This window comes from Amphiura filiformis, chromosome 11 (assembly GCF_039555335.1).
Source record: "Amphiura filiformis chromosome 11, Afil_fr2py, whole genome shotgun sequence".
NCBI lineage: Eukaryota > Metazoa > Echinodermata > Ophiuroidea > Amphilepidida > Amphiuridae > Amphiura > Amphiura filiformis.
Genome location: NC_092638.1, coordinates 8,824,951 through 8,836,486, shown reverse-complemented (window position 1 = coordinate 8,836,486; position 11,536 = coordinate 8,824,951). Strand labels below are relative to the sequence as shown.

Here is an 11,536-nt window from a genome sequence, read left to right as displayed (position 1 = left end):
CTGTTTCCCACTTCCGGGTCAATCAGCATAAAATTCATAAATTAGTCGTCCACCTCATTCCAGTATTTCAATTGTACGGTCCACTCATATGGACGTAAGCTATAGATAGTCGTCAATCACAGGACGGCTATAAACTAGCGTATACACGAGACTAATTTTATAACCAAATTGGGGGACGGTATATCGATATAGAAGAAGATAGAAGAAGAAATATGATTGGTGGAATATTTCCTAAATTAACCAAATTGACCAATAGAGAAGCAAGTCTCATCGAATCTGGCCTGGCATGAAAAGTGGATAATGGCGTGGTGTTCAAAACATTGTGGACAGTTTTCCCGACAAGGATTAGCCTCCAAATAGGGCAAAAGGCAAAGTCAAATCATAAAATGAAATAATCGCAAGATTCCTCGTTTCATGCAGTAACAGCAGGGTAAGTAAAAAAACGCGAATAAACAAATTGGCCTCAGAAATCGATGTTTTAATCCAATAAGTACAACCTCGGGTATTTCGAAATATGATGTTATAGCTTGTACTCGTTGTTTTTATCACTTGCAAACTTCGATAACAACCAAAGTGCACTTTGAGAGTGATTTAAAATAAATGCGCATGTAGTCAACATAATGTTTTCAAGAATTTCCGACGGTCAAACCAAAATTTTGAGCATGCCATTGTGAAAAATGATTCTTAATTCAAGTACACGTGTAAAACCGTCAGAAAACAGTGAAATGGGAAGTCAAATCAACGTGTAACAGTAAATTGGGAAACTCACAGCTGCTAAAACCATACTGAAATTTTGTGTATATGTATGTATATCAAATGTCCAAAAGCGATTGTGTCTGACATTTCTCTTGTTTGAAAAATGTACAAAAAACCGATTTTTCACTAATTTGCCCCAAAAAGAGTACACATGTCATGTACTGACCCATGGCACTTCTCACACTAAATAGTAGGTGTAGGTCATGTTTACTTTTCAACAGGGTCTACCCTAAAGAACGTCGCTACCCCAGCCCTTGATTTCTTCACAATATCATCAAAACGTAATTTAAAAAAATATCTACCTACGGAAAAAATATTTATCTACGGAAAATATTACCATAATATTATCAACTTGCGACAAGTAACTTATTTTTTACATCAAGAGAGAAATTATTCCTATTCAAATACATTGGTAGATCACCCGCTGTGATCCGGGTCACATTCTATAATGCTAATGTCTGCGCCCATGGGTGTCACGTGTCCAGAAAAATGTCCCGTGAAAATGTATCCATTAATTTTGACTGATTAAGTGACTACGTGGGTCTTGTTTAACAATAGCCATCGACTTACTAACGTTCTGCGTGATAACACTTTCGGTCCAAATTCAATAGCTTGTTATATACAAGCGACTGGAGTATAGGATTTTTGTGTGAATAAAGTATTGTCATGATTATATCAGGCTGTGCTTGGCACGTATAGAGAGTAATACAATACGACGTCACCCATAATGACAAAATAATCAATAATGATCAATCCAATAATGGGGTCCCAATTGGAATTTTCCATGATAATATAATAAAATATGTATGAATGGTTGTGGAATTGATCTAGGGACGTGACCGTCTGTGATGCATCTATACTGCGCCAATAGAGTATCCTTACACTTGGAAAAATAATCACAATTTCCAAACTGAACAATATTGGGGTAAATTTGTTTTTTTATCAGATGCACTATCTAATCCTGCACATTATGACACCACATTGAATCCAATATGACTTCAAGAAGCAGAGTTACAAGCATTTGATTAGACGAAGGTCCGGTTTTAAAAGTGACAAACTAGCCTATTCAAAACTCCACAGACTAGACATCTGGTTTGAGAGGCTAATTTATGCGTTTGACTTTAATTTTAAACAAAAGGAACAGAAGAAAACTGAAACAAAAGAACTGACAAGTAAAATGAAAGTTATGAAAAATACAGAGAAGTAAAAACTGAAATAAAACTGCTTTGAATAACGCTTCATTGAAGAAACAGTGTTGTCTCTTTGTTGCGCTTGTTGGAATCTTTTTGCGCCTTGTATAGGCCAGTTTGTCACTTTTAAAACTGGACCTTCGTCTATTCAATTGCTTGTAACTTTACTTCTCGTGTTCACATTGGATTCAATGTGGTGTCATAATGTGCGAGATTAGATAGTGCATCTGATAAAAAAACAAATTTACGCCAATATTGTTCAGTTTGGAAATTGTGATTATTTTTCCAAGTGTACGGATACTTTATTGGCGCAGTATATATACTTCTAGTGCCCGTTTCTATTCATCGTTATGTATTCTTCTCACGTGCATTATTTTCGCGAACTACTTCGCGTGCAGGTTTATATAAACCTGCACGCTAAACAATACATTATCTAAAACCCGCACGCTAAACAATAGATTTCAGATAATACGTGCACGCTCAAATACTAGAAATACTACTTTCACATTACTATATAACTTATATAACTATGTTCGATATATATACCACCAAAAAAGTACGAATATACATTCTGTGGTGTTAAAATAGTTATAGGTATGGTATTTTTTCATGCGCACTTTGTAAATCATAGGTTACAAACTGTTCTATTTTGCAACTATCATTGCCATAAATTATGATTAATGAACTCAAATAAATCAAACATCAAATGAGAATAATCGAGCTTCTATTAATTAAAAAGGGCTAAAAACAGGTGAACCATAATTATACAAGATGACACCATTACAAAATATTCAGCATTTTACAAATGAATTACATGTAGGCCTATATCTAAGATAACATAAACACGCCCGGGAAACACACACTAGCGTATAATATCATGATCATGCTTTATAATACTGAGCAAATTGAAAAATTCCACTGTCGTGTGTTTTAACAATATTAGTAGATTTTAAAGTTCAAATTGTAGAACTATAAAGTCCAGTTGATATTGGTATATAAGTTTATCTCCAATCACCGTAGTACTACATGTAGTGGGACGTCAAAATCGATTGTTTCCAGGTCAACTGCTTCAGTGCTCTCTATGTTCGGAACCACGATATTAAATGATCACATTCACAACATAAAGTCAATTGGTTACAAACCATGCGTGAATAAGTTACTAAAGTATGACGTATGGCGCAATCGATACCATTGATAGCTAACTTATACAGTGATTGATTTTCTTGACCAGTTACTAGTAAATGCTACCTGGTCATTGACCTGACGGTGATTTTAAAATTTCAGATATTTTCCTAATATTCAAACTAATATAATGAGTGCAGCAATAAATATTGCCTATTGTTTTAATACACTCAAAGTATATGACGGATAATGTACTTGTGCAAATGCATTCGTCAAGATAATCGCACTTGCCATGGAGTTATTGCATTTAGCTCTTGAGCCTATCGGCTCTCGAGCTAAATGCAATAACTCCACGGCGCGGCGCGTGTGATTATCTTGACTAATGCATTGCACTCAGTTCATTATCCTTATCATACCTGTCCTCAAACATGGCTGCCATTTCAATTGAAATACTGTTCCGGTTGGTTTATTGCCTAGTATAGATCTATTATAGACGAATCCAACGATTTTTTTCTTCAATTTTGGGACCTTTTGTATACTTTTGCAAATTTGGGGAGGTGCGGTCGCACCCCCCCACACCGACATCGCCTGGCTAATAATTATTTGGTGCAGCAGAGACATTAAAACGAATACACGGGATCGATACACGTGAATTGCTATGCACGATTTTGATATCAGACGAAAATCTTCGGATACTGGGTTCGAAAATGATGAATATCTCCCGTAAATGAATTTTTCTCAAGAAACCAGATGTGGTCTCATACACTTGAAAATACGTGTTGAACAGATATTATAGTCGTTAGCGTGCGCTTTGAAAATTGGCCGTGCGCTTTGAACTCGAAATTTCACCAAAACTATCAATTTTATATTGCGTTGGTCCTGTATATGGACTACAGCGCCCAGCAGGCTATAGCGGCACTCACGATCACTCAAGTGGAGAGAGTATAACCATTGACCGCAATGTCGTATACAAGCTTGCTCACAGAGCGAAAAATCAATTACCCCGTCTTTTGTCAGTAGCCTTAGTCAGGTCACTTCGCTAATAATATGCATCTCATAAGGTCCGAATAAAATGACCTTTCGTGGCTGTGGATTCAACCTACCATGGCGATTTCTACTATGAAGATATCGGGGCGATGTCACTGTGCGTACGGGCCTGAGTGTAACATGTGTAATCAGCATATAACATCCTACAAGTAGTCTGGATATGCTTTCTGATATACCTAATGTTATATATTAATTATGACAAAAACAAAGGAATCACTTTACTCCCAATAGCTTATTATTTATCTGGAACATTATTTGAATATGTATAACTTGTGTAAAGAACAACTTGCTAAATCGGCTAATATAAAGTTGGACGCATGCAGCAGTGTCAGTCTAACCTACCGAAATAATTGGATTAAACAGCAGCATTTTGAAAAGTATTTTAAAATTACAAGCAGATCTTTCCACTTCATAGTATGATTTAAGTCATAAACCCCGTACAGACCACTATCCTGGTCTTTCCTCCATGTAAGCATGGCGGAATATTTATATCCCGAACTATAGCCCTAACCCTGAAACCTAACCTTAACCCTAAACTCTAACCCTAAACCCTAAAACCAAACAATGATGCTTTATACATGAAGGTAGAGCCAATATCCTAGGAATAGGAATCATAAGCCACATTACTCTCCAGCAAAACTGATCTTTTTATAGTACATGTACTTAAAACCAATTAACCTACTTACAAAAAATTAACAAAAAAAACCCCTCAATAGCTTGTATCCTCAAAATTGACTTACCTTCGCACGAGAGGGAGTTTATGGCTATGAAAACCAGCAACATCACTGCCTTATGTGCCATCATCATTGACGGCAGATTCCTCTTTCCGGTACCCTAGATATTTTCCAGAAAAAAGGGGAAATGACAACAACGAAGAAGCAACAAGAATTGTGTTAGAATGGAGCCTATCCCTAGGTTGACCGTGACGTGCACAACTAAATGATTTGTGTAACAAATGGAGCCCGAAGAATGAATAAAAAATTGACCTTATTTTATGACTTTTTACACGGACAATGATTTTTAAAAAAAAATCCCATTGTGTCCATTTTTACAGATCTCTGTGTTCCCACAAAATACAAAATTTGAACCACAAGACCCTTGTTTGGTACTACTTTGTTGTTTGGTGTCACCAAATGACCCCCGGAAGGGCCCTAATATTTCCAGACCCCGTATCCCCGTATCATATGTGAACGAGTGTCACTGGGTCCATAAAGTCTGGCTTCGACATGTTCGATGTTCGACATGGCATATCTATAGAAGACACATCTGTTACGGCATGCATGAGACCACTGTATAACAAAATTTATCCAGATACAACAAATGCAATGAACACAATAACACTGACACGGATAAATGATGTACCTACCACAAAAGATTTAATGACAATTATAACTTATTACTTATATAGTCACCCTACTACGATAATTGCCATTTTTTTGTAATTTTGAGAACAAAGTACAAAATATGGTACGTAGTCACCTTGATTATTTTGGACTTTTCACTTTTATTTGTATCATTATCATTTGTTCTTGTGCAAAGATTGGTGAATAAATATCTTTTAAATTCATGCTTGAACCATAATTTGTATTTTATTCTCAAAATTACAAAAAATAACTGTTATTATCGATAAATCTCAGAAGCCCACGCGCGTAGATATTAAGGTTTTCATTTTACAGAAAAAAATCAGAAAAAACACAAAAAAGTGCCAAAAAATACAATAACAAAATGTATGCATTTGGCATAGCCTGTTCCAACAATAAAAAGCGTGTTTTTGTGCGGTTTTTTCTGTGGCAAACCTCTTTGATCAACATTTATATACATGACTAAAAGGCAAGTTTGTGGAAATCACCTGACACTTTATTGCATTAAGGGCGTACTACACCCATATATTGGTTTGATTGGTCTAAATAAATATTTTTTCATTTATAGCTAGGCGATATATGCACGGATCATGTGAAATTAAAAAAAATATGAAAAAAAGAAGAAAAAAGTGCTTTTAAACAATTGTAGTAAGTCATTTTAGCCCTATATATATTTTGTTTACTGTATCCTAGTTACTCAGATGCGTGTTTCATAACAAACCATGATTTATTCTATTCAGCATGTTCAAGTAGGGTACATGAATAGAATACATTAAATCCTTTGTTATACTCTCTATATAGAAAATCTAGTGGTGCATGCAAAATATATAAACACTTACACAATGGATGTATAGTCATTAGTCAATAATATTATAATGTGTTGTTAGGAGAAGAAAAGGCTATTAGGTCACCGTATGTCAGGTTATAGGTCAATTGGTTCAGGTCAAATTTAAGCATCAATTTTGAATACACATGTGAGAGTTTGTGATATCATAATGAGGAATAATTTTGATATTCTGTCTTTAACTGGATATATATCGAGAAGGGCAAGGTGGATATACTAATATACCTTGGGATGTAAATGGTGAGTACAATTTAGAATGCCTAGTTGCGATGGATTTCAAAAATAAATATAAAATAGTTACCAAAATCACAAACGTTAAGCTTACGGAAAACTACCCAATATGGTGGTATAGGTGACAAGAAATACAATTTTTTCAACATTGCTGTAGTATGGTTGTGGTAACCTGTTACCTGTGGCTTAATTAAGTTTCAGTGAAATAATGTCGCAAGTTAAAAATACAAAATATAGCTCAACATTGAAAATAGAAGCATTTTAACCAGTTCCTTTTTTGATAGTTGTGGAGCACCAAGTTCATGAAGTCATAAAAGAAATCAGGAACCACTTATTCCCATTTTACATATCAACTTTATTTCCCTAACGTGTTAGCAACACATATCCAAAATTTTAACGAAATCCGTTGATAGTAAGCTTTCCAAAATGAAGTGAATTTAAATCATCAGTGATGTACCACCTTTTGGCTTCTACTTTTAAAAGCATGTAAGCTACGTTGATACCGATGCCACCAATAAAACGAGAAGATTTGCCCTTCATTTTGCATACCACTTTGTCCATTTTTTGTTGTAATTTCTTCACAAAATGCAAAAAAATGCAAAAAAAAATCAATGGGTGTAGTACCCCCTTAATATGATAGAAATGGCAAGATATAGCTATATTATACGAGTATATAAAAAATATAAGATAACAAAGTAACAAAATAATATCAAAGTTCTTAAAATTTACTTGTTATTTCATAATGTATTGTATTTTGTTATGAATAAAAACATAATTATTAATCTTTTCTATGTAAACCTCTATTCACATTTTGATTAATGACTTATTCTTATTTAGTGTTTTACGAAATGACAAACAAAAAATTTGGGGTGAATTTTTTTCAAAGCTCCATTCTGATTGGTGATTAAAATGAAGATATCGTGTAATTGACCAATCAGAGAGAATGTTAGATCGGCAGGTAGTGCTCAGAGGTTAAACAAATTACCTTCTAACCCTTTTTTGGATTACAAACATGCCGCATTTTTCTTCCTGGAATGAAACTCACCAAAACGGCAGATCACATTAAACTGCAGACTATAACAAACATTTAACGAACATCAGGCCGAAAGTAAACTTTATGTTCAAAAGTGCTTCTGTTCGCTCTTATACTTTTTCAGAAAAACACATTTTTGTAATATGACAATTTAGTCTAATATTTAAAAGTTTCTCAATTCGATTCATGTTGAATTTTGGATACAGTTTTGTACAAAAATTTGGTCGAACTTGCCAGCCTTAAAATGTTTTTATTACAATATATGTTTTATTGATTATTTAAGCAGATATACAAGCAAGCAATTGGACCCTTTCCCTAAAAAACCTTTACAATGAAATTTGATTCCCGTACTGATCGCCACTTTATCGTGAAATATAAAAACATCTTTTACATTTACGTTCTTAACAAAATGGTTTTTAATTAATTTCCTCAAAATGCTATACTTTTCGAAACTTTCCCTTTGATCATTTAAATTACGTTTTATTATAACTGAAAATTAATTTGATTTCATATGTTACAGACCATTTAATACAACCATAAACAATCAAAATTTGTCTTTAAATCATGTTTCCCTATATTTTAGAGCCATTTAATTCAAATAATTTTCCCGGAAATAATTGCCTAAGATTTCAGAGAAGCACCAAAATGTGTAGTTTCTCCACACCACTTAAAATGTCAACAAATCAATTCCGATCTAGGGTGGGTTTAAACGGTACTGGATATGAATTGCCTTTGAGACCGCCCAGTCGGGATGGATGTGCTCCAACAAGGGGCACTGAATAGCTATGAGGCAGAAACTGCAAGAATCATCTTTCAGTGGCATTGTTAGGTTCTCTAAACAAACTTAGGGAGGCTTATATGGCGCGGCGCCAATACATTATCTACTATGTACAATCCTTTACGCTGCTTTTACAAATTGTGAAATTAATGCATACCACACACCTAATTACCGGGGTTTCTTACATCCCATGTCATCCCATGTTTTCTCATGTCCCACAAAATTAATTTTCAAACGTTCATACCAGAGCCCTTAACGGAGTTTCTTAATTTTAGCCTCTATGTTCCTGTTCAAACAAAAAAACCCACCTCTTTCGTATAATACTTGTACTACTAAACTCTGAGACATGAGACCCACTGGTCCACCAATACAATTGTCTGAAACATGGTACAGTGAAGCATTTATCACAATTGTTTTGGTTTATAAGGGACCATCGTTCCCGTTCTTACAAAATGAACCGCATATCAATACACTGCTTATAAGAGACGCCCGGGTCTGGGATAATAACCTTAACAAAGCTTTAAAAGCTATACAATATTTGTATACACCTTCCCTGTTATTCGCTAATAGGTCCCTGCTATGAAGTGGGACCGCTCAAATCCAATTTTGTCGCACATGTTGAATAGATATGGAACCAATCTACGAAATGAATTACAAACTTTGCTATTCCATTGGATTCTTCTTATCGGGTGCCATATAAAACCCAAATACATCAGAAATGTAATCAAACGGTTTGTTGTTGTTATTTTTGATAGCATTAATTATTTAATATAATCTTTAACAGTTTTAGAGAAAATACAAAAAATAAAAACAAAACAAACAAACAACAAAACAAACAAAAAACAGGTAATTTACGCTTGAAAAAACACAATGAATTTTAAATATATTGCATGTTTTAAAGGCCGAAGTTGTTTGTTTTTGTAATTCAAGCTTATAAAAGTACGACAAAATTGAATTTCTGGTATAATACAGTCTTACAGTAGATAATTATTACATATCTATATAATCTTAAAGCAAACTACGATAATTACAGCCTTAATATAGTTTTTTAATTTAAAGAAAATTATTATTACAAGCTACAATCTCAGATAAAAATTGTTCGAACACTGCCCTAATTCGCGCTCTTCTGACCACACTGCTATTTGAGTCAATTACATCTAAGAATTATAATAGTGTTCCTCCTTCACAGATCCCGTCCCCTTTCTCCACCAATCATTGTTGGGAGAACATATGGTGACGATGAGTATATTATGCAAAAAAGACTTGCTTGCGTCCGACCTCAGGGCAAAGGCGCGACGTGATTGGTTGCTGACCTGCGCAGTACTGCATTTTTGGTCTGGTTGACAGGACGTCATACGCAAACTAGTCTTTTTAATTAGGTCTTCGATTATAATTGAAGTATTCGAACAGTTTTCTCTGACATTGTACTGTCGATTATAAGTCACGTTGCTCCTGTGTGTAATAGAGAGCTATTTCAGAATTGAAAACATGAACACAAAGCCCACCCAAGTCCATACTTTGGCCAAATTGAGTTATGCATGGGAAATTGTTGCTTATACATAAGCCTATCATATGTATAAAAGTTGAACCCAATGCTCAGCATGTATGATACACATTTTGTTTTTCAGTTTTCTCAAAATCACTTTTCATGGACTTGGGTGGGTTTTGTATTCAGGTATTCAATTAATCCACCGTCATCGGATCTATGGGTATCCAAAACCATAAGGGTTGCGGCCATATGCAGTATTCTGTAATAAAAAATAATAAAAGATTAACATTGTTTAACATATCCACTGGGCAATGAATAAATTAATATGTAAATGTAACATTGAAGAGAAAGCATATATGATTCGTTTATTTATTTACAGGACATTTCTATCAAAAATTCACAATCACAAACACAGATGTCCACAAATTTAAATTATACACTTTTCACTAAAAGTATCATGTTGTTTTTGTGATAAGTCAAATAAGACAAAATAATTTCCTAATCTGACAAATTCCTCCTGGAAATTCCTTCAAACAAATCCAGATTCCAATCATATACTTGTTTCATATTGCATACATAGCTATATCAGCTATATCAATTATTGTATCAATAAGAATTGGCGTGCTTAACATGCTATTTTAAGATTTATAACATAATAACCAGTTTCAGTCAAATTAAGAACAGATAAACTTTTACGGCTAAACATACAAAGGCGAGTATATAAAAATCCCTAAAATACCTCTCAAGCACATTAAAGCTTTTATGATATTAATATTTTGGCATATTTGTAATGTTTACACATCCCAACTAACACCTAATGGAATCAGCCAAATTTGTTGTGTTTGTAGGTCAACAGAGCAATTTTGACATAAAGTCATACTATGATTTGTTAGAAATCCATGTTAAACGTCCAAAATAGCCAGGCTTAAAATGAACAGAAACCCTTCCTGGCAGTTAATACTAATATTATTTTTAGCATTTTGGGTGAAGAATAACCAAATTAATATATGACGGAAATCGTACATTATGACTTTAAGCTCATACCTACCCCATAGAAATTATCGTATCCAGACCCATTGTTTGGGAGCCCAAAACTATTATACGGGTATCCAAATCCATTACTTGGAACACCAAAGGCATTACCACCGTAGCCAAGTGGAACCAGCTGCAATTGGCCTGGTTGTGGCGCAGGTGTGGCAACACCCATATTACCAGCAACAGGAAGCGCACTTCTTCCTCGAATACAAAACCAAAACAGCACTCCTGCAACAATGGCAAGAATGAGGGCACCGATAATGGAACCAATGACAATCCCAGCGATTGCTCCACCACTTAAACCTGTGAAGAAATTTAAAAATAAATGCGTGTATGTGACTAGATTATTCTAGTTGTTATCTTTTTGCCAAATATTTCCTGCAAGCACCTGCAAACGCTTTTTGGGTGTTACATAAATAAAGGTCGTGCAGGTTTTTTTTCATTCAAACACTAAGTTACCACTTATATATCGGATTTAGAGTTTTGCCCAATCACGAAGCTATCCTAGGTCCGGGCGGCATCCCTTTTCCTATTTTCCTCCTTTATTGTTGACACTCTTTATTTATGTTGGCATGTTTGGAATATCGTTGAAAATGATTAATGTGTGAAACATTCAAATACTAAGTGGCCACTTATATACAGTTTGCCCA

At 34.6% G+C, this 11,536-nt stretch overlaps 1 protein-coding gene across 1 annotated transcript in view; it reads right to left on the bottom strand.

Annotated features, from left to right (window-relative positions):
* Nucleotides 1–9,755: 9,755 nt before the first annotated feature.
* Nucleotides 9,756–11,536, bottom strand: part of LOC140164314 (uncharacterized) — a 156,958-nt gene continuing 155,177 nt past the window's right edge. Inside the window, exons 19-20 of the mRNA XM_072187587.1 lie at nt 10,900–11,189; nt 9,756–10,110 (exon numbers count right to left, since the gene is read on the bottom strand). Of these exons, the coding sequence (XP_072043688.1) occupies nt 10,066–10,110; nt 10,900–11,189 (335 nt within the window). The 3' untranslated portion in view covers nt 9,756–10,065. The remainder of the gene's footprint in view (nt 10,111–10,899; nt 11,190–11,536) is intronic.